Genomic DNA, 24305 nt, shown 5'->3' on the forward strand with positions numbered 1-24305 from the left:
ATGAGGATCAGTTGCAGATCATTGCAAACTGTGCAATAACAAATAATAATAGACATAGCTATTGATATATATTGATCTATTATAATTAATCTGTTGATAAGATGCTATTTAAGTTTGTTTGGAAAAACAAAAGTCATTATATCAAAAGCTCTGTGAATACTATCGACTCCTCCTTAACTTATTCGATTTTACTACCCTGAACTACACTTTTAAAATCAACTAGATCAAAACATTTCTCTGTAACCCGGAATCCATTTGGAACTTTATTCCAAATTTTCTATTTTGCTGTGGTCCGACTACTATATTGAAAATGACCACTTAATTCAGCCAATTTCCACAAACAAGTGCTTCTAGCTTTGTCTTTTATTTACACAGTTTCTCTCTGTGACATACTGTTAAAATAAATCAATATTTTTCCAGAATTGGTTTAACAATAACATTTTATTTGTATAACGATTGTTTGATTCAGAAGGAATTCTAATGAATTACTCAGAATTTTTCAGAAGATGTGCTATTTGTTTTTATGACTTCTGCAGTTCATAACAAATACAGTATCTTTTTAAGTTTCACATTCACAAAAGTAAATTTTATAACAGAACGGACTCTGACATGTGAAATCAGGGGAGTTCCCCTTTAAGTGTCAAGTCGATAACTAAGAGGCGACCAGTCAGCGCTTCTGCACCTCATCAGCTTCAGAGAGCTGGTTGGTATTGACACACAATGACGTGAAGAATTATTACAATTATTTGAAAACAAGTGCATGTTGACACACATTTTCTGCATGCTGCTACTATAATATAAGATGCTAATTCTCACATTCACACTGAACACCAAAATGAAAGCATATATTAATAGGTAATACCATTACTTTGTGCACTTTGTCCTCTCTGCAGCTTCTTCACCACAGTTGAAGAGAGGCAGGTTTATATTAGCTTGAGTTTAAATCTACATGTGACCCTCTGAGCATGTTATCTGCAATAAAATGTGATCATATTTTATAAAGATGTATGGTTTTGTTTTCAGTGCACTTCCACATGTCCACACACCGTTCACTATTATCACAATGTGTCTTCAAACCATAAGCTTCTCAGGAACTAAGCCACTATTCATACACATTCATTGTTTGTCTCAACCAAGTAAGAACAATTTGATTCTTTATTTTAACCTAAATTTAGAATATTATCAATGCAGTTTTGGTCATCTTGTACTATGATGTAACTTCTTCATAATGGCTTTTACTTTCATTTTACTCTTATTTATTTTGTGGTGTTGGTACTTTTTATGATGACATTTGTCAATTGGAAAAAATACACTAGTAGTGATGGTGGGTACTGAGCCATTAAAGGGCATCTTGAATAGTCTTCAGGAAGTAGAAAGTCTATAAGTCTATGAAAGCTGCTCCCAAGTCAAAGAGTAATAATAAAAGTGTCTTGGTGCCGTAGTAAAATTATACAGCACTGATTGTGATTTGAGCCACAGACAGCAGTAAGTCGACCTTCCCCAATCACAGTTAATCACTGGCAGCATGATGATTAAGCATTCTTTCCTTCTTTCCTCTCAGGGGGTAAAAATGCTCTTGGCTACACTATAACTTCCCACAGCCTCCTCTTTATTTTGAGAGGTGTGTGACAGAGCGCATGAATAACAGGAGTAAAGAAATAATGCAGCTCAAGCACACTTGAACAGGCTGCTCCATTATCCTCCAAGGTGAAATTGCAGTGGGTCAGAGCAGCACAGAGGGACTCTGTGGTGGTAAATGATGTCGGTGTGCAGCTCCAGAGCTCACTGTGAGTACACTGTGCAACACAACTTGACAAATTCAAAACCCCAAATTTCAGACAGACCTACTTAATCTCTAACTATTCAGAAAATCATCTACATGGTGTTCACTCATAACTTTGTCTGCACTGTCTGTGGAGACAGCGTGCTGCTGCTGCAGAGTCTCAGGCTGTGGGAGAATATCAGCTATTTAGAGCCGATAGTCTGCCATCTGCTGAAGATATGTCTAATAGTGTTGGCTTTGGCACACAGCCAGGAATCAATCCTCATCACCACAAGCTGTTCCCAGCTGGTGGTAATTTCTCTAAAGGTAATTTCACTATAAATAGATGACACATATAAAAGTATAAAAGCTTTTAGTAAAAATGCATAAAACCTAACAAAACGGAATACCAATGACATGAAGGACAGGTATAAATAGAACTGAAAGATTACAAAATGTTAACAGAAGCAGGTAGCACAATGAGGAGGAAGATATTAATGTTGCTTCATACAAACACAGATTCCTTTTTCTTGCATTTGAAAGCTGGATTGCATGATTATACAGATTTTGAGGCCAAGAGTGCTACTGCAGTCTTCAGAGGATTTGCTGCATGATTAGTGTGATGTTTGCATAACGGAGCAATGCTGCCCTCCTCTGTTTGTTAGTAGACTTACATTGAAATGATAGAGGAAGGACAACTGGTAGTAAAGCTGGAGCTGCCTGTAGCTGCATAATCAAAAAAAATACTGAGAAATTAATAGTATCATGGCAAAAACAACTTTGTATTGAGCTCCTCAATGCAAATTATGCAAATCATAAACAAACACGTATGTTCTTAACTTCCCACTCCCAGGCTGTGAACATGTTGGCAGACAATGGCATCCAGGCTCAGTGGTAGGTGGGATTGAGTGGCTTCCTGTGATGATCAATTGCAGTGCAAGAAGTCGTGGTAGGTTTTGTGGTGGAAATGACATAAACATTGGCTAACCACCAGAAACTGTGGGGTTAAATATTAGCCATATCAGATCAGACCAACATAAATATTTGCACCACCTGTTTATGACAAATGAATGGTGCTGGAAATGCCTGTTTATCGTGAGAACAACCTAACAAAGTGGATCACCTGTCAACACAAACTCTGAGGCTGGAGAGACACATATTTGGAGCAGTCTATTTTAATATTTCAGCTCTCACGTGTTGCAGCTGCAAAACTGAGACCTTTTGTCCTGAGTACACCCTCTCAGGTAATCCTTCCAATGAACTATGCACAAATCTCGCCTGTATTTGATTGATAAAGAGCAAGCCATGAAACAGACACAAAACAAAACTACAAAAATTACATCAGCAAAAAAAACATCAGTTTTGTGTGGGGATACCGAAAATAAGTAAAACTGAGTAAAACTGAGAATTAATATTTACATAAAACATGAAATAAACAGGAAAACACAATTAAATGACAAAAAAAAATCACTTCGTAATGCATGTAACTTTGCCGCTGTTGTACACTGTGTTGGAGTAAGATGCCTGAAAGGCAAAACATAGAGCAGAAATCTTGCGGGTCACCCAATCAGAGACGGTTACGAACCAATCGTTGTATTGCTGCGTTTTCAGCCAATCGGCGCCGCCCTTCAATAACGTTCTGACCAATTATATTGCAGGATGTTGACACGTACAGACCAAGGAAGTCGATGATGTGTATATTTTGTACACAACTGTACTAAATACTGACGCCGAGAACAAGTCAACCGCCGTCTAATCGTTCATTTCGTCGGTGTTATTGAGTTTGAACTTAAATGCGACAGAGAGCTAACGTTAGCTAACGCACGAGCTGTAAAAGTTGAGTAACTGAGCTGAATTTCCTCGACAGTGTTGTTGACTCCCAGCTGTCATGTTGACCGTGTTTTCCCTCCTGTCGGCCGCGCTTCGGCTCTCCTAGCTGAGGAGGATATACATGGGGGACCGTATCACTAGAGGATGGAGGATTTAACCTGGGCTCATCATGGCTGCTGTGACGGTGTGGCGTTACACCAGTGGCCGTGTCCTCGGAGGATGGGGCCCGTTGCTGTGTGTCCTCCTCGGCTCTCTGGTGGCCCTCCTGTTGCCCCTGGTGGGGGTGGAGGACCAGTGCTGCGCCGCCCTGAAGGGCATTGCTCAGCTCCGCTGCCAGCTATGGGGAAGCTCTCAGCCACCTCCAGCTGTGCAGTCCACCAGCCTCACTGTCCCCTTTACTGCCCTTGATCTGCTGCCTCAGAGGGCCAAGCCGAGCAAAGGTACAAACAAGAAGAGGTGTACTGATTCACTCAATACCATACACATGCAATAGTACAACATAAATAAGATTTCTCTTAATGTCTATTTCCAATGTAATTTCACTCTTTCGAGTCTTAAAAGTAGCTTAATTAGTAATTTAAGTCATTTATCAGGGATCCAGGTTCTTAAATATGATGATGTTCAGCTTTTTTTTCTGTTTCTTATCATTTGTAAATTGCATATTTTCAGGTTTCTGACTGTGTAGTGAACAAGCAATTGGACAACTTCTCGTGGGGCCTTCACACACTTTTCTCACGTGTTGTAGGGCAAATGACATCACTTCATCCCAAAATAAGCAATAGGTTAATTGATAATGAAAAGAATTGCAATATAGGTTATAGGCTGTTGCATATTAGTTGTGTGAATGATTTTTCAAATTGTTGATAATCTCCCCCTAGTTCTATTGTGTCTTTGTATTGTGACTCAGTGATTTTATATATATATATATATATATATATATATATATATATAATGATCACTACTGGATATCATGATATTTATCTTCAGTATTGCCCAGCCCTGTCGTTGAGACCTGCTGTATTATTACCTCTATACTGTTTTACCTGTGTTGGAGTTGACGCTGTCCATGGTGTTGTGATTGCAGAGATGAAGCTGGAGGCCAAAGCAGCGCTGCTGCAGGCTCTGGAGATGAAGAAGGTAGGGAAGAGGGAGAAGGCTCACAAGCTGCTGGTGCATGCCCTCAGCATGAATCCAGACTTTGTGGATGCCCTAACGGAGCTGGGGACCATTCTGGAGGAGGAGAAGGATGTTGTCCAGGCAGACCACCTCTACACCAAAGCCTTGGCCATCTCGCCATGTAATGAGAGAGCTCTGGTCAGCCGAGACCGAACTCTTCCCTTGGTGGAAGAGATTGACCAGCGTTACTTTGGCATCATTGACAGTAAAGTGCGCCGGCTCATGTCCATTCCTAAAGGCAACTCTGCACTCCGCCGAGTGATGGAGGAAACCTACTACCACCACATCTACCACACGGTGGCCATTGAAGGCAGCACGCTCACTCTATCTGAGATCCGTCACATCATCGAGACGCGTTATGCCGTCCCCGGGAAGAGCCTGCTGGAGCAGAACGAGGCCATCGGCGTGGACGCAGCCATGAAGTACATCAACACCACGCTGTTGTCCAGAACAGGAGCCATGACTGTCAGTGACATCCTGGAGATTCACCGGCGGGTGCTCGGCTATGTAGACCCGGTGGAGGGAGGGAGGCTGCGCACCAGCCAGGTGTTTGTGGGCCACCACATCCCCCCCCACCCTCAGGACCTGCAGAGACACATGCAGGAGCTGGTTCAGTGGCTCAACTCAGAGGAGGCCCTGCAGCTGCACCCTGTGGAGTACGCAGCTCTCGCCCACTACAAACTGGTGTATGTGCACCCGTTTGTAGACGGCAACGGACGCACATCGCGGCTGCTCATGAACCTCATGCTCATGCAAGCGCGATACCCACCGATCACTATTCGCAAAGAACAAAGGGCAGAGTATTATGGAGCTCTAGACACAGCCAATGAGGGGGATGTACGGCCCTTCATTCGCTTTATAGCCAAATGTACAGAAATTACATTGGACACTTTGTTGATTTCTACAACAGAGCACGCTGTGGGGCTGCCAGCAGCCGGCCAGGACCAGGCCTGTCCCAACTGCAAGCAGACCATCCCCATCCACAACTGAGCTGGAGACGGGAGGAGAGAGGGAGCATGAGACGCTAGCATGCAGGGAGAGATTGTGATTAATTTAAAAGCTCTTTGATAACAATCCTATCATAAAATGTATTGAGTTGCCTTGTCCCATGGCCATATCTTCGGTTTGAGTTCTTTACGTGCTGAAGTCAGTGAAACTGCTGCAGGATGTTAAATTGAAATCAGATTTTGCTGTGTTTAGATTTGCTTTCATACAAATCTTTTTCCTGCACAATGAAGAGAAACCTTTTCCCCACTTTTAGTTTGTAACCATGTCCCCATAGGAGTGTTAATGCATTTTAATTCCCATCAGAATCCAATCTGAAGTTTGACTACTGATGTGAGGAGGAAAGAAAGCTTTCTTATCATGTCGTTTGACTTGAGATACTGCGGATGTGCAGTGTGTGTGAACATTTTAGTTCATTATCTTTGGATTAAAGATGACGTCTCATAACACTGTAAAGCACTTTCATGTATTTGATTATTTATTTTATTTTAAAATAAAAGTGTTGTTACTTACATTAATGTTTTATGGTTATAAAGTTTTTTTTTTTAGAACGAACAAAGCTGCGAGTGTCATGCTGGCACCAAAGAAGATTTCCATGATTTTATTAAAACAAGTTTTAGACCAGAAAAAAAATACATGACTTTTTTTTTACACGGGACCCAAAAACACAAGGGTAGATAATGACACAAGCAGGAAAATAAATACTGTTGAACAACAAACTTAAAATAGCCATTTATTATTTACCTCTATAACAAATTCAAAACATTGACTATAGAAATTATACAAAACAGCAATGCACACATACCACCTTTTAGTATTGAACATAAAACAGGTGATTTCTAGAGACCAACATGTTTAGATTTTTTTTTTTTTTTTTTAGATCAGGCCACTGTGGTGAGAGCAATACGTATAGCTTGTATTCCATGTTTTGAAAACTTAGATTTATATTTATTACAAACTACGATGACCTTTTGGAAATATTATACTGAACATTATGTACAGAACTGTTAATATCCAAACAAGACAAGTGGACACATGGTCGACTCCTAACGTGAGAAAACAGAAATGGAAAAACTGCATAGATTCTCTTCTCATGTCGAAGGAGCTGCAGACCTAAATATGTGTAGATGACAGAAATAGCCTCTTCACCCAGAATACTATCAGCTAACTGGCTCATCCCACACCAAGTTCATTCAGAGGGCGAATTCAACTCTACTGAACACAGACAGAAAACCAGGTCCACATCACATTTATAAATCTACTTAGGTTTCAGTTTGTAACTTTCTAAAGGGCTCACTTACAGTGTACACACATGAACTTTCTAGCATTTCTGGTTATATTCTAACTCTTTTTAACACCCTAAACTAACTCATGTCTTCTCTTATATCAATGGACTCTTGCAGGGCTGCAAGTAACAATTACTTTCATTATCAATTAATCTGACGATTATTTTCTTAATTGTTTCATCTACAAAACTTGAAGAAACTGAAAAATGCCCATCACAGTTTCCTGGAACCAAAGACGATATCATCAGATGTTTTGTTTTTTCCTATCAAAACCCAAATACATTCAATTTACCATAATGTAAGAAAAGGAAAAGCAAACACTTAACTCGACTTAAACGATTATCAAAATAGTTGCCATTTCATTTCGTCGTTGTGGCTCTAGACTGTTAGGGAAATTCATTTTCATGTGAAGTTGAAGATCCAAACTGTTCAAAACACACAGACACAGCGACGTGTCCAGCCACCAAAGCAGCCAATTAGACACATTTCTTCAGCATCATTCACACCTTGCTTACACATACACTCTATGAAATTCACAAGATTAAGGGAACATGGTTCATTTCCCTGCAAATGTCTCTTTCTGTCAACAGCACATAAAGTCAGACTGATATCTAAAACATCTGTGATTTGATGGATGTTTTTACCCTGAACAGACAGGTCACAGTAACAGTGATGAAGGTATGACAACAGAAATCATGACTGATCAGACTGTATACTTAGAGTAGTTCTGTAAATACTAATATCAAGCGTGAGTAGTGTGATATGACATGAGGGCAGTTTTCATACTGTAATAACATGCTCTCAGGCTACGATACAGCCAATGAATTAATACTAATTTGCAGATGGTTACTCAGAGATGGTATTATGCGAAAATAATGAATTAGTTGTTCTATACAATCAGAAAAAATAAATCATTACTAAGCCTTGTTAGCTGTGTCCTCAGAGATCAAAATAAGTTACACAACAAAAATCCTAGGTTTCCTAAAAACATCGGGAGGATATGTCTTTTCATCACTGCAACACATCCAACTTATGTACACACATACCAACTATATTACACCACATCTGGACTTTTGCATATAACCTTAATAAAACAACATTCAAAAGTTTGGCTGTTTTGAATATTTAAAAAAATACTCTCCCGCGTGTTTCTCTCAGATCCCTTTCACATTACACAACAACAAAAAAAGACACTTTGCAACACGAGGCGTACACTTTTAGATACAGTATATTTACACGCAAATATGATACACTTTTTATAAAATAGCCTGCCAGCCACCTTCAAACAAACCAAAAACAAAAACAATCTGTCACACTGGTGAAAAGTCTTGGTTGTGATGGAGGGCAGGAGCTCGGCGATTAAGGCAATCTCACAGACCGGATGACGAGAACAAGACTGAGATTAAAGGGAAGCCAGGTAACCAATTACAGAAAAATCACCAACACTAATTTGTAAGGACACATGATGGCTTTCAGTGTGAAGGCGGTCGTAATTCTCTCGCTCATCTTCTCACTTGCTGAGAAGCATCCTGGCAAAGTCTGAATTTGACAAAGGTTTAGTCTCTCCAGCAGCGTTCACTGCTGCGCTGCTTGTCGCCGGCACCTGCGCAGGTGCAGTCCCGTTCTCGACTCTGCTGACAGGCTCACTCTGTCGGTGCAGGGAACGAGGGAGCAATGAGAGCTGGGTGCGCCCTCTTCCTCTCCTGGAAAGAGAATACACATAAATACACACTTTATGTTTGTGCAGCTATATATATCTGAGAATGGTGCGCTTTCAGAATGTTTCATTTGGCGTGAAGTGAGTCAATACACTTACGATCCATAGACCTGGCGAGGCGTCATGTCTGCCGAGGGCCTATTGGAACCGGGTTTATCCATGTTTCTGCGAGGAGGGTTACTTATAGCAACAGAGATTTTGTTGCCCTCTACCTCTGTCCCATCCATTTTCAGAACTGCCTGAGAAGCCTGGGCTTCATCTGCAAACTCAACATATGCCAGACCCTGCAGAGCCACACAGCAGGAGAGGGTTAATACATCAACAACAGACTCTATATACCTTCATCTTGCTCAGCATCTGCATGGTCATTAATCAATCAGGATGATTATTTTCAGCCAAACACCTGGACACTGTCCTCCTCTATGTCTCACCTTAGGTTTTCCTGAGCGATACGTGACCAGACGAACATCTTTGATGGTGCCATGACCTTTGCACATTTCCTCCAGTTGCTCTTTAGTGAGGGAGAACGGCAGCCCGGAGATGAAGATTTTCTGTTTCTCCATGGATGTGTTGTATTTAAATACCTACAGGGACGTGAAAGTGAAGTGGTCACTTGTACTGCACGTTATCAGGGTTTCTGTAGGGTTCACCAAGTTAAATGTAAGACTTTAGAATCTAACACCTGTTTTACAGTCATACCGGCCAAAATGATGGAAAACCAGGAGAGACAATATGACCAACAATTATTGATTATTCCATCACATTTCATCAGTACCTCCCAGCAGTATGACAATAATTCTTAATGACATAACTAAATCAATGCGACCTGGACCCCAATAAATTGAATAAAATGGATAGTTGGATTAACCAATCAAAAATGAAAAATTAAGTTCAAGGCAATAGAAAAAATTTAAGAATTTGTAAATGACATTTAAGATTATTTAATACCCTTTAATGCCTTTCCTGAGCAAATTGATGAATGAATGATTTTTAGGACCTTTCAAGACCTGCAGATACTCTAAAAACAAACATGTCTACTTGGGTTCATATTTACCTTAAAGTCAGGATTTTTGTTTTTGTCTACACAAGGTGACACAAACATGGGCCTGCCCTCCACCTCCCGTCTGTCCAGCTTCAGGGCTTCAGGGACAGACACTGGGGATTCAAACTGTACATAGCAGTAGCCTTTGAAGCCCCCTTTGTTGCTGAAGACAGGGCGAACCTGACTGATGGGACCGCAGGTCTCAAACAGCGTCCTGAGCTTTGCCTCTGGCTCCTCCAGAGTGTACGCCAGGTTGCTGATGAAAACACTGCTGTTATCGTTGCGAAGCTCTGGCTTGTCATCGTTCTGCCTCTGGGCAGTGGCTGCAACTCCCTGCTGGGCTTTTTTAGTGCCAGGCGGAGCAGGCTTATAGCCAGGGGGAGCGTTCCTCCCAAAGAGTCCTGTCTCCGTCTCCATGGACTCCTCTGTGGTTTGGTTCCCGTTTCCTCTATGCCTTTTAGGAGCTTATTCCGTCACAAATGGAAGGAAACATTAGGAAACACATAATTTCTCAAGTGTAAGTTTTGCTTAAAAATAAAAAGGTTTATCATACAAACTATCTTCTTTTACCTGCGTCCTCGTTCCACTCATCCCGATCAACATTGTGCTCTGCTTTCCTCTTCTCCCCGGCTCGAGTTCCCTTCTGGAAAGTCTTCTTCTGAGCCTTCTTGTCTGTCTTGGCCTTCCGCCGCTGGTCAACTCTCTCCTCCTCTTGGCGAGCCATGTTGGCTTCTTTCTCAGCCTCCTAACAGATGGGCAGAACATGGTCACATTAGTCAAAAGCAGCTAAACGATACACCTGCCCAGCACAAAGCTGATATGTGCTCCGACCTTTGCTCGTTGCACATTAATCCTGTTTAGCCGGGTCTCTGTCTTCTGCACCGCCACGTCCCAGTCTTCCAGAGAACCTGCAGGTGAGGATGCAGAGAGACAATTCATTCATGAAAATCTTCCCTACTTTTATGTTCACTATGACTTTTATATTGGGACCCACCTTCCACCCTCTCGAAGGTGAGCAGGACTTCGCTCACATGCTCAGGGTAGTCTGAGGTGCACTGAACTGCTCTGTGGAGAGCTTTCCGACAGTGAACAGGGTCTCCATAAGACCTATGGATAAAGTAAAGAATCAAGGACACCATATACAAGTTTTGACTAAATGATTAGTCACAAAGGCATCAGACATGGATTGACAGACCTCTCAAGGTTATAGTACTCCAGCCACATGTTGGCATATTTGGCATTCCCTTTAGTCATGATACTGTCCCACAGTTCTCTGGCTTTTTGTATGTTCTTACAGTGGAGGGCCTGGTAGGGAGGAAAATAAACGGAAATTATGTGATGTTCGTTTATACTGTTTCCATATTACACGTGACATTGATGGGTTTTTTTATATCAAAAAGATGACTTTCCTTATTGAGCATTTAACAGAGATGATCACATAAATGATTATCTTTAATAGTACAAATTCAACTAAAAAATGACATTTTGGGAAAAGTAAAGTTGTTTAATTTAGTAACTTGTCCTTCACATGTATCTCAACAGGCCTTTAATAGTGATCTTATTATGCTTCACTGTCATTTGGTAGCATAAGTATAGTACTTGTAAACACTTGAGCTATAAGTTTAAAATGGACAACCTCATTGCATTTGTCCTTTAATTCCATTAATAAATAAAATGAGTCAAAATAAAACACAAAAAACAGTTTCAATAAAGGGTTAAACACAATTCGGCATCACAGAAATCCAACTCTTGAAAACGGTCGTCATAATACCTCTATCCTTGCCCAGATCTGCATTATGATACAAGAAGGATCTCCGCTTTCACCAAACCCTACAGTGAAACAAGACAATGAATTACACAAAAACCAAACCAGGAATACCACAAAAAACAAATCTCAGTCGGACTCAAATCCACCTACTCTCTTCAACATCTTGTTTCATGTAGTCTAGAGACCGAGCGAATGCTCCTCGTAACTCCTCTAACTCTTTACTTGATTCTGCAAAAAAGAAAACACCATCAGCAAGGGAACAACGAGTGAATTTAACAGTTTCCAAACACAAACACAAATCCACACACAACTGCTCTCACCTTTGCTGAAATCCACACGTCTCCTCAGGTAGTCGAGGTACGCCTGCCAAATCTCCACATAATCCGTTGCTTGAATGAAACCTGCATTCAGGGCCTTTTCAAAAACATCTGTGAGGAAGACAAAGGTACTACATGATGAGGCCAAACATGTTCCAATACTTCAAAATAAAGGTCTGGGATATTTCCTCATAAGAGCACTAGTATATAAAAACATATTCAAGACATGGCTCTCCAACTATCTCATAGCTTCACACTGCACTCCAGCTGTTACCCGAGACAGTGTGATGGTCAGCTCCATGCCTCTCCAGAGCTTGCAGGTAGCTCTTCCACAGACCCATGGTCCAGGGGCAGTTCCTGACAGCACGTTCATGAGTGGAGAGAACCAAGTCTTTGATCCTCAGCTGACGATCCTGTAGAGAGAACAAATAAGAAAATGGTTAAAATAATCTCAAACAAGCTGAAAGATTTATTACTGAAGATTTCAAGAGTCACATTTACTAACATCCCACCAGATTTTCCTTCATTACTGAAGAGTAAATTAATGTACACTGGTTGTTTTTGCATGTTGCTAAACACTGAGGAAACCAGCCAAACCAAATTATGAGTAGTACAGAATCACATTTAACATAAAATTTATCTGGTCATGAAAAAACATTCTCCATACAAGACATGGCTACTTTAACAACACTGTGGCCACAAGGAAATCCTATATAAATAAGGACAAGAACCATTTTAATGGAATCATTCTCCACTTTTCAGATGAATGATTATCAACCTGATGCATCACTGGTTATTGTCCAAGTTTACTGTTTAAAACTACCAAACTAAATGATATAAGAACCCATGAATCCATTTCAAGAGGAGCTGTTGGAGACATCACTGGCTGTAATTTATCAAGATAAGCTCAGTGCCACACTGTGATCATCAGTTGTTAGGCCCTTGCTGGCAGACGATTGAGTTGGCAAGTTTTAGGTGCTGATTAAGAGCAGTTGGACTGGGAAGTAATGGCATGTGAAACGAGTCCAAACTCTACACAGCAAACATTACAGTCTGACTGGGAGCCCTTTAAAGACAGCACCACGCCAAACACTGACCAATACTCACAAGATAGGTGGTGCATTTTGCCCACATGTCTGGTACCAGGCAGTTCTCTGCCAGAGTCCGCTCAAAGGTTATCTGGATCCGCGCTGGGTCGCCCTCCTTTAGTTCAAAGTCGAGGTAAGCCTGATACTCTGCCAGCTTAGGAGGTTCTGCCACCAGCTGCAGCAAGACAACAGCATGCAGATGTTATGCATGGCAAAAACTATGCACATTATAAAAACAACTGTAACAGATACTGTTTCACCCAAGAGAAGTTAGAAAAAGTCAGTTACCAGTGACTCTTCATAAGATCTGTACTTCTCCATCTGCTGCAAAGCCTTTTTGTACTGATTTGTGACCATCTCAGGCACCCCATGTTCAGACCACTCCTCATACTCTGCATAGGTGGCTTCCATGTCTACAAAGCAACAGAGCACAATGTTCTCAAAGTTTAAAGCCACTTTCCCACATCATCAATAAAGATACATGCACTACTTACAGTATTAACAACATGCAAAAGAGCAACATTGAGAGATTTACATTTGCAAATGTTTTAATGTATGATGCCTAATCTCGGTCCCATACTTCAGTGAGCAATTAAACAAGTGAGAGGTTCAGATAAAAAAAGTTTCAAACACAAGAGAAATGTCTCTTCAGCTGGGCCAGAAAAACAACACAATACTGGACCATCTGGCTATCTCTCATCCACTCCTGAAATAAACTGAAAGCTTGGTCGTGGCCTGGAGAGGAGTGTTCTCTTTCTAAATCTGTATGGCATTTAAAAAGCCACATCACAACCGTGCCACACTCAACTTATCCCAGAAGGCATCTTTTTAAATGGGGTATTTCACAGTTTTTCAGGTGGGCTATGACAAACGGCCCTCACAGGAACAGGAATCCTGCCCATTTTACAGCAGCCCGTCTGGACAGAAGAGGCGTCATGCTTACCCATTAAGGGGATAGCCAGCTGGCGGCGAAACAGTGTATGGATTCGCCCAAGTTGAGTGTTGAGCAGCTCCTGCTCCTCACGGCTGGGAATCCTGCCAGGGGGAGGCTGAGAGGAAATGCAGCAGAGAAAATGGTGTCATGATTTAGCAAAGGCCCATTTAGTCTAACATCAAAGCATTTGAAGTATTTGTATTTATTCGGAGTTACGTGAGTGGATTGTCATTCAAAAGCATGATTCGATACAATAACAACCTGACAGACACAGTGATATTACCTGCAACTATACTTAACTGCTGTACAACAGTAAAAGTGTCTATCATATATTGTCTATTAAATATATGAAATTGCATCATTCAAAATACATCTCTCTCTGGCATATATATGCAATCAAACTGCAAAAAAACAGAGCATGTGTCTTACCCCTGATAAAATCTCTCCTAGTGATGGAAACACAAACCTGTACTGTGGACAGAATGGCGTTCTCAAACTCTCTGTACGCCTCCCACACCGTCTGTCCCTTGGTCATGTGAAGCCCCACAGCTGTCACAGCTCTCTCAAAGATGGATCTCACCTTGTCTATCCCACCTGGTGAGCCCATGCCACCAATTGAATACTGAGCATATTCAAGCCAGACATCTGGACCTGGGTATAAAGACACAAAATTTAATATTAAGATTGTGTTATAATGACTGAATGTCAATTCAAAAGGCAGTAACACTGGTGCGATGCACTCACAGATGTAGTCTTTTATGGCTCTCTCAAAAAGTTCATATACTTTCTCCCGGTTTGGCTCCTCCTCAGTCAGACGGATCTCATCTTTGAGCCAGTCGAGCCAGATCTCTGCAGGATTCAACAAAATGTGGTTTAAATTGCAAATAATGCAGAGCTGCTGTCAGCTGATTCGTCTGATCCCAAAACCATATTAGATATGCACCAACCTTCAGTGAGTGGGAACAGTTCACTCATCTTCTGCCTTGCCTTTCTCAGACGAAGAAGCTCTCCCTCCTGCTTCAGTAGTTTGATGAGATCCACATGGCAGTTGTAGTCAAAAGCATTGATTGACAGCTGAAAAATCACACAAAGATGAAACAGGGGTAAGACGCTGAACAATACAATTAAATATATCCTAATTAAAACATGCTTCTTCTGTATCTATTTGGCAGTGATTTAGTATCACTGACAAAGAAAATGTCATATTTCATTTTTGTCACATTATTAAATCATGACATTATCAATCTAATGTGTTTAACAACTTACACAATGACACACAAGAATTGGTACAATATATACAATATATATGATACACTTTTCAGTGCAGTATAACGCAGTACAATTCACCAGCACCACAAACTGCAACCTCTAAAATGATCACCAAGTTGAATGAACACATCTTTCAAACTGTTAAAACAAAAACAATATAACCTTAATGAGGGCAGGATTTATGACAGGACTGTTGTAATAGACTGTATTAGTTTTAGCTAACTGTACCTAATAATCTGGCAACTGAGTCTAATATAAGTAATGCTGCAGTAACTTATAAACTTAGGTTTATCTCTCTGCTGTTATAAGAGTACGTTTATCATATCACTGCGACAGCTTCAATTATGAAAAACGTTATGAGACGTTACCAATCCAACTGATTTAACACCTTACACGTGACTCCCAATAAAGTTTGGACAGTGTGTACGTTATTTATACACATGTGCTTTCTCTCTAACTACACTGGAAGCTGTAGTGTCAAACAGGACGCAGATAATAAAAAAAGCCGCGTGTGACACGAGACAAGCCGTTAGCATCACACATTAGCAGCACAGCTAGCTAATCACGACAGCTATGTGAATGACGTCGTTTCATACGCGCTCATTTAATTGTTTTGGATAACAGCAGCTAACATAAGTATATTTGCAGTTTCTGTTCAACCAGAGCAGCTCACACATTGAAAGCTGCTGACTTATTGTTGCAGACTTTGTTCACCATCCATTCATTCTCGTTAGCTCGTCGCCTAACGTCAGTTAACTAAGCTTGGCTCGGTTGTTGGCTAATTACCTGCTCCTCCAACCGCTGGATTTCGGCTTCATTTTCTTTCTCATCTTCCGACGAATCGTCCTCTTCGTCGTCTGAATTTTCTACTCCCATTCCCTCCTCCTCCTCTTCGTCCGATTCCATCTCCCTCTCCTCCATCCCTGCGTCTTCCTCCTCCATATCTTGCAACTGCGTTTGCTCTGCGTTGCTTGACGCTGCCATGTTGGAAATGCTGTCTGCCTGGTAACAAGCTAACACGCCCGGAGTATCGTGAGAGGTGGAGCCTGACACGGAGCCCACCGTGGAGCCCGTATCGTGTAACGGCTGCTGTTAGCCGCTAGCAGGGGCTCCTTCAACGGCCTTCACTTGCTTATCAACAGAAAGTGCCCGTCTTCACTCGTGGTTACTCGTTGATTTCCGTTCATCAGCGGTATCTGAACATGGCGATTTTCTCCTTACGAAGCTCCGCGTCCTCGCTGTTGTTGTTTAGCAGAAGGTTATTCAGCCCGCAGCTGAATGCTCTCTGTTCATATCACAAAAAGGTAACAATATGTTTTTAAACTGTTAACCCATTATTGTAACCAACCCGTGTCACTTGAGTTTTATTGACAGTTAGCATAGCGACCTACGTGTGTGTTGTCTGACAATAGGTGTGGCTAACTTTACCAGCCCTGTCGTATCTTTTTTAACACATGACTCAAAACAACAGATGAGATACAATTTTCTGTTTGCGACTTTTCTCGAGGTGGTGGACCACTATGAAAACCCAAGAAATGTGGGCTCCCTAGACAAAAACAACAAGAATGTGGGGACTGGATTGGTGGGTGCACCGGCCTGTGGTGATGTAATGAAACTTCAGGTAAATTGAAGGACAAGAGCGGGGGTCCACTACAGCCTAGTTACTGCTGTCACGACTTTCAACTTCCTGCCGTACAACTAGGTGTTTGACTCCATATTGTTTCCAGATCCAGGTGGACGAAAATGGCAAGATCGTTGATGCAAGATTTAAGACATTTGGCTGCGGATCAGCCATTGCCTCCAGCTCTCTAGCAACAGAGTGGGTGAAGGGGAAGTCGGTGAGTTGGTATGACACAGATGAAAAGGAAAGGAGAACAATGGCTTTACAAGTCCTGCTTTTTGTGTTGAGGATCTAATATGTCTGCTGACATCCTGCAGGTTGATGAAGCTCTGGAGATCAAGAACACAGACATTGCCAAAGAACTCTGCCTTCCTCCAGTCAAGCTTCATTGCTCTAGTAAGTTCAAAGCAGTTCAAACTTTGCTAACACAAAGTCAGTGTTATCTTACACCTGAAAACATAATGTTGCTTGACAAACTTCTGAAACTCTACCGGAGGAATGAACACCATAATCCCCCAAAATATTCCCTTATTTTTTTTTCATACACTTTAAAGTAGTCAGTGTCATGTTTCTCAGCTCATTTCTTCAGGTTGTCTTATAATTTGTCACCTGGCTGTATATTTCCTGGTTTAAAAAAGAAGAAGTAATTTCTGTGGTTCATTTCATGCTCAAAGTGTTTCTTAAACCTCCTCACTTTTCTTTCAGTGCTTGCAGAAGATGCCATAAAAGCAGCGCTGTCAGACTACAGACTGAAACAACAGGACAAGAAGGAGGAACGTGTGCGAGCCACCAGTTAATATGTTGTCATCATCCATTATGGGCGCATAATGTTTCACTGCAGTGCTGTCTGGAAGATTGGTTACCATAATTCTACATCAGGTCCTGCACCCTTCTGGGAGTTTTATACCTTTAAAAATCTCCATGTGAGAGGGTTGTGGGTTCAAGTTAAGATTCCCATATTGTTCAGCTCGGACAACTCTGATCCTTAAAGGGAGCTTGGCATTGTTGCTACTCTGTGATGCTTTTCTACACAGAAACACAACCAAATTCAGAAATATATACAGGTTATATTTTTTGGCATTACGCTTTATTTGGCTTGATTGTATAAAATCACTGGTCCCTCGTGGAGGTTTCAGTATGAGTATGCAGTTAACTCAACAACTGAAGTACACATACAAAAAACACAATACAGAATATTGTATGAGACTCTGCACTTATTGTGAATTAAATTAGTAAAAACATTTTCAGTGTGTCTGTGCTGATGTCATCCACCAGATCCCACTTCAAGCGGAGCCACCCTCTGTTGGCGCACAAGTACCCTTTTTAGTACAAGTAGTACTGCCAGCATTAGGAGAGCTACTAACACACACAACACAGCGAGCAGAGAGATGACCGCCGCAGAGTCTTGTTGTGTGAACGGTCGGGGGGCGGGAGTGGGCCAGGGTGCATCTCTGTTTGTGGAAAGCAAAGATTGTGTCCCTTCCGCTGAGGTTGTGTTAATGTGAGGGTACCGACCTGTGATGTTGTCTCTGCATTTCTCATGAGGAAGAGAAGCAGTTGTTTTTAAATGAGGTGGGCTGACCGATTGTGTTATATTTACGGACAAACACTCCTCGTAGGTAAGGGTCTCTAAAGAGTAGTGTTCATGTGATAAGTGAGTCTTGAGAGCATCTTTTGGAAGGAGTCCAACAGTGGTTTCTTGTGATATTTGCTCTGTCAAGTTTCCCAAATACCTCTTGTTTTCAAATGAGCTTGGTCCCGTGGGCATCTCCAGCGCAGAGTTGAGGTCCAGTCGGTGTGGCTTCAGGACACGAGGACAGATAGCCACGACAGAGAGGTTCAGAAGCAGACGGTGAGCGAGATGGACGGGCTCGGAGCACACCAGGTCTGTGGCCATCTTCAGCCTACCGCTCAGCAGCCAGCGGTAGAGATACAAAATGTCACACTCGCACACCCACAGGTTGTTGTTGAGGTCCACAGATCTGAGACGTGCCAGGCCGTCGAAGGCCCTCTCTGGGATTGAACGCAGGCAGTTGCTGTTGATCTTCAGGACCTGCAGGTTGACCAGGGCGGACAGCGAGGGCAGGTCTAGCACAGAGATGCAGTTTGCTGAGAGGTCTAAACGGATCAGTGATGGAGGAAGATTTGGAGGGAGGCTTGTAAGCTTGTTCCCCTTCAGTGTCAGGACCTGCAGTTTGTTAAGACCCTGAAGTGCCCCTGGTTGGATGGCCCGGATGCGATTGTCCTCCAGATCCAGGCGCGTGAGGTTCCCCAGTTGCCGCAGGGCGCCCGAGGTGATGTAAGCGATGCGGTTTTCTTGCAGTAGCAGGGACTCCAGGCTGGGAGGCAGGCCTCGAGGGAAGCGGGCCAGCAGATTGTGACTGAGGCTCAGCTCCTGCAGGCCAGAAAAGGGCCGCAGCAGGTGGTCCACGTTACAGAGCTGGTTTTTGGCCATGGATAGAGCTGAGGTATTGAGAGGGACAGAGCGAGGAAGCGACCTGAGACCCAGGGACTCGCACAAAACCACAAATCCTGGGCGAGAACAGCAGCAGCCGGGAGGACAGGGAGACATTATGAGGCAGGCTAGAGGACAGACGCTGAGGACCAGTAGGACACCACATCTGCACCAAAGCATGACTCACTGTGAGGAATAATGGAGGAGAGGTGGCCACATCAGATACATGCAGAACAAAAGGTATCAGGAAACATGCTGATGCCTCACTTCCTTTAAGTAAAAACAAAAAGTTACCACTTTATAATAAGGTGTATAAGTTGTAATTAATGGCTTTATTTATTGAATCATTTTTTAATTCTTTATGGATCAGATATGAGACATTAATAAGAGGTTGTGATAAACCTCTGGCTGGTGTTCGTTCTCCTCCAGCGTGACACTTGCTTTGTCTTCTTATCTCTTGAATTCTTGCTGAACCTCATTGATGAACTGTTTGACCTCTGACCTTCTAGAAGAGAGCTGCTGGACCAAAATCCATTCATTAACTACGTATTCACATTTACAACCTCAGACTTGATCATAAGAACCATCTATTAATGATTAATTAACAATTGTAATTGCACATGAATTACCACCTTTTGCTGGTGGCTTATGAGACTTGAGAAACCTGTGAGCCTTTTATTAATGAATTTACAATGAGTCAGCATTTATAACTGAGTTCATGGCTTATTAGAAAGTGAGAAACAAGCTTTTATGGCTCACCAGCTAGAAAGAGTTTTCACAACCTGACAACCCAAAAGTTGTTCTCATCACTAAATGATGTATTTTATATATTTATGAAGCCATTATTAGAAACGTATAAACCCCTTATAAATTTGACTTATTAGAATAAATGAATAAAGGCCTAAGGACTTACCATTTTCCTATTCCTGTATTATCTGCTCCTTCGAGGAGATGGGCTGTCTTGTCACCTCATGGTCTTCACTTGATCTGAAGAGTGATCTAAACCACTGATGCTGCTCTTGAGAATTCCAGGCAGATGCTCATCAAAGTTTAATGACCGCCTTAAGGTGCTGTGTTACCTATTCTGCATCCTCTTCACCATTCAAATTGATTGAGAGGTCCTATTGTTTGTCAGTGGCAGACAGTGAAAAGGGTCAAAATACATGGAGCAGGAAGTTCAGCAAGAGATATTGAGTAAAAAAATAAAAAATTAAACCCAAATATTCCCTCATCTGAGGTTACCAAAGGTCGAGGTTCTTACAACTCAAACAAACAGTGAATCTAGCAAACAGGCCTCGGTCAGAGAGCATTGCTGGGTGGTCCCGTGTCCGTGTGTCTTCCCGTCACCTGGTGGGAAGAGTGAAAGTGAAGGGGTAGTATTTTCTCGAATTATTTAGCACCTCATTGACAAAAGAGCGGGGAATCTGACCCTGGTGCAGATCTCCGTCAGGGCTCACGTTGCAGCCGCCACAAGGTTACGCCTGCTCTTGAGCTGCTGTGCTGTCATCTTTAAGGTTTGATCTTCAGCAAGTTGACCTTGTGATTCAGATCAAACTATTTTTATTCAAAAATGTTTGTGCTTCGGCCATTTTAGCAATATTTAATCACATTGAATACATTTATATACTCTAACAATAGATTCCAGATGTGTTCAGGATGTATATCAAAGATGGAAGATATAATGCAAGAAGAAAAGCATTAACATACATAAATGATAAATCAATACTTGCACTGTTCACATGAGGGCAGCATTTCATTGCTCGTTCAAAATATGCAACAGAAAAGTTACTTGCGTTATTTGAACTTCACTGGAACAAATCAGTGTGTCCAAGATTTGTGTAAACAATGCAGGAGCTCTTGTTTTGGAGCAAAGGGCTCTGTATGTATCTGGTTTACTGCTGTTGAAATATTTAAACGATCTTGTACAGTAGCCAGTGAAGAACAAAGGGGGCTCTCGTCATCTCCAGGCTCTAATACCTTCTGCAGTCCTGTGTTTGGGTGTGATGGTGCCAGCTGCCTCACCAAGGCCAATCTCAAGTGGACGCAGCTGAAAATTACAGATTCCAGAGTTGAACATAATGTGCACTTTGCGAGCATCCTCTTTTTTAGACCTTCCTCGCCTTTTCTAATCTTAGGTTTCCTCTTGGCTGGATTTGTCTTTCATCACGAAACCATTTTCACTGTTACTTTTTCAAAACTGACAGAAACATCATTATCAACAATTTTATTAAACATAAGCAAAACAAAACTGTCGTTTTGTCAACAATAAAACTGTCAACATCTGCGGAAAACAATCTGAGGTTCAACGGAAAAGAGTATTTCAACATGACAAACGTCTGGCCCATAAATCGTCACCTTCAACCTTTCACTTGAGTAATGGGACAGTGAGTTGGAGAGTTTTTATAAATCATCTTCTCCAGTGTAATCTGAATTTTCAATCAAATAAAATCAGATGAATATGGCAAATATAAACTTCTCAGTGTTTGGTTTTTAAGTACTTTTTAAAGTTTAAACTTATTACACTGGAAAAACAGACTAACTATCCGCCATGTACTCAGGTTTTTGACTCATTACAAGTTATTACATTAAAAACAAAACCCATAATTTATCTTATACATAAGTGTTACTAAAAAAACTGAAACCCTGATTCACAAAGTTTTTATACCCCCCAAAAAGCCTGCTGTTAATGTTTGACAGTTGAAGATCAAAATTACCAACCAAATAAATATGTAGACAGACAGACAGTAGATGTGTTTTTACTTCAGCTTCCCAGAAATAACACAGTTGCAAGTTGAGCTTTTGGCGTAAAGCTTTGTGAATTAGGTTTCTATTAGTAAAATACAATATGATACGACATAAAATAACGCTATGAAAACAAAATGAAAAGTAAATATGAATGTAAATATAAAGAGAACGTTTTGTTACTTATCAAATTGACTTTACTGGCATCTCACTTTGCTTTGTTTACAGCAGCAAAGATTTTGGCAGGCTTTTAGCTGCTAAATGGCGTACAGCAGGACATACTGAGGGGATTCCTCTGTCTCGGCAGGCATAAGAAGTTATAATATACTCTGTATCAAAAACACATGAGTACTTACTATTTTTGTCATTTCTATTTGGAAAGCAGGGGAAATTACAGGCTCCCCATTATCTTTCTTGTCTTTCTCCTCTAAAGAAAACCTTATCCATAAGAAAAACGTTGTATTTCACCGTTTGAAATGACGCTACATCAACAGCACAGTGATATGATATTAGGCTGTTGGGACTCAGACTTGAGATAAAACACACTGGTTGACCACTGCAGGACTAAGGTCTTTGCAGTGCTTGAGGACAAACACTGAGCCACTTTAAACTGAGAGGCTGTCGGCATGTGGCATTCAAAGACAGCCGCATGTTTCTCCACATCACCTGGTATCAAGTGTTGGCTTTTTAATCTTAGTATGAATCAAACACTTTGAGGTGCAACATTTATAGATATGATATATGCAGCAACACACACACTTGAGTATTCAGATTCCTGGTCACATATCTTCTGTCCTGCTGTTTTTGAATTTTTACTTTAGATAATAGATCAGGTGATAGTTGATATTTTCATGAACATTTAGATTTAAGTATTTAAACGTAAATTAAATTTATGTTTTTTCATATAAGGGCATGAGCCTCACAAATACATTTCTTAATAGCAGTTGTAAAAAGGAATTTCTGATTTGAATCACAATGCATTTATATATATTTTTTCATATGTGTGTGGTATATCCAACCTGTCTGATCTTGTTTTTATGTCATGGTTGCAACATTTCACCTCTTATGTCAACATCAGCCTTGAACATGCCCTAGTGGTGGGCCTTTTTCAGATGGCAGGTGCAGGCTGGCTGACCGGAGCTGGTGCTGGGGCTGGAGCTCTGCTGCACCTCCTCCTTGTGCCTCGGCTGGTCTTTGTGCTTGGGCTCCTCTCTCCGCTTTTCCACCTCCTGTGCCTCCCTGATCTTTCTGACCTCCTGGCGAGGCGACGACCTGACGTCTCTCCCCTTCTCTCCCACCAGAGCCTTGGAGGGCATGCGCAGGTTCTTGGGGGAGGCCATGCTCTGAGTCTGGACCCTCTTGACGTGGTCAACGGCGTACGGCCTCTCCTGGAGCTCGCTTGAATTCTTGCGTCCGCCTGTTTTATCAGCTGCATACTTCCTGGGTGGATTAGGTGGGGGTTTGTAGGCCTCCAGCTTGCGCTTATGACTCATGGCAGAGGCACAGCAGATGATGAAGACCATGACGATGAGAAGAGAGGTCACGACGATGATGATGAGCAGATTCTCCTGCAGGAAGTCCACTACCCTGGTCAGGACGAAGTCCTTCAGGCGGATCATGGTGGTGGTGATGGTGTTGGTGAGGGTGGGAGCTCCAGTAGCAGCGGTGATGAGAACAGGTGCCCGAGTGGAGAAAGAAGTTGGAAAAAGGAGTTCCAGCTCTGCTTCATCACCACTGCCGTCCATGGAAATGTTGTAGAACAGAGGAGTGGCGTGACACACACTACTCCACAGTGAGAGCAGGGTCACACAGGTGACGAGAAAAACCAAGCAGGACTTCATCCTCTCTTCTGAGTCCTGCAACAACAATCTTGAATTTAGGATCAAAGGATTAGTTTGACATTTTGGGAAATACATTTATTCACTTTCTTACCAAAATTTGGACAAAAAGATTGATATCACTCTCATGTCTGTGCATTACCTATGAAGCTAGAGCCAGGAGGTGCTTAGCTTAGCAAAAGCCAGGGAAAGCTACCTTTGTAACAAGCTGGCTTTGTAACAAAAGTAACAAACTCCATCTACCAACACATCTTAAACTCACTAATTAACACAGTTTGTTTAATCTGCACACAAACAGAAAGTTCAGGAGTTACATGCTCTACATGCTAACTATTTTTTGGCCACTAGCGGCCTGGTGTAGTGACTTCCTGGAGTCTGCAGGTTGCCTGGCAACCTCCAGGTGACAACAATACTCCAGCTTTAGAGGAGGTGGTAGGTGTATTTTTAAACTTTGG

At 41.8% G+C, this 24305-nt stretch overlaps 4 protein-coding genes across 4 annotated transcripts; 2 read left to right on the forward strand and 2 right to left on the reverse strand.

Annotated features, from left to right (window-relative positions):
• The first annotated feature begins 3749 nt into the window (after window positions 1-3749).
• On the forward strand, window positions 3750-6272 carry ficd (FIC domain protein adenylyltransferase). The gene is made up of 2 exons (XM_070904628.1): window positions 3750-4032; window positions 4677-6272. The coding sequence occupies exons 1-2, from the start codon at window positions 3762-3764 to the stop codon at window positions 5756-5758; spliced, it is 1353 nt and encodes a 450-aa protein (XP_070760729.1). The 5' UTR covers window positions 3750-3761; the 3' UTR covers window positions 5759-6272.
• Window positions 6273-8236: 1964 nt separating this feature from the next.
• Window positions 8237-16178, reverse strand: sart3 (spliceosome associated factor 3, U4/U6 recycling protein). The gene is made up of 19 exons (XM_070903894.1): window positions 15981-16178; window positions 14873-14999; window positions 14670-14774; window positions 14392-14576; window positions 13935-14040; window positions 13280-13404; window positions 13011-13166; window positions 12178-12316; window positions 11907-12014; window positions 11737-11814; window positions 11590-11648; window positions 11014-11123; window positions 10813-10925; window positions 10650-10726; window positions 10389-10563; window positions 9831-10282; window positions 9208-9360; window positions 8876-9060; window positions 8237-8762 (listed from the first exon to the last, which is right to left on the reverse strand). The coding sequence occupies exons 1-19, from the start codon at window positions 16176-16178 to the stop codon at window positions 8570-8572; spliced, it is 2844 nt and encodes a 947-aa protein (XP_070759995.1). The 3' UTR covers window positions 8237-8569.
• A 209-nt stretch (window positions 16179-16387) lies between these two features.
• On the forward strand, window positions 16388-18057 carry iscua (iron-sulfur cluster assembly enzyme a). Its single transcript, XM_070904428.1, has 5 exons — window positions 16388-16498; window positions 16702-16815; window positions 16922-17032; window positions 17133-17211; window positions 17521-18057. The coding sequence occupies exons 1-5, from the start codon at window positions 16397-16399 to the stop codon at window positions 17610-17612; spliced, it is 498 nt and encodes a 165-aa protein (XP_070760529.1). The 5' UTR covers window positions 16388-16396; the 3' UTR covers window positions 17613-18057.
• A 5046-nt stretch (window positions 18058-23103) lies between these two features.
• Window positions 23104-23853, reverse strand: tmem119a (transmembrane protein 119a). The gene has a single exon (XM_070903619.1). It carries the CDS (start codon window positions 23851-23853, stop codon window positions 23104-23106), a length of 750 nt encoding a protein of 249 aa, XP_070759720.1.
• Between the last annotated feature and the right edge of the window lie 452 nt (window positions 23854-24305).

The sequence above is a fragment of the Enoplosus armatus genome, chromosome 4 (genome assembly GCF_043641665.1).
Source record: "Enoplosus armatus isolate fEnoArm2 chromosome 4, fEnoArm2.hap1, whole genome shotgun sequence".
NCBI classification, from domain to species: Eukaryota; Metazoa; Chordata; class Actinopteri; order Centrarchiformes; family Enoplosidae; genus Enoplosus; species Enoplosus armatus.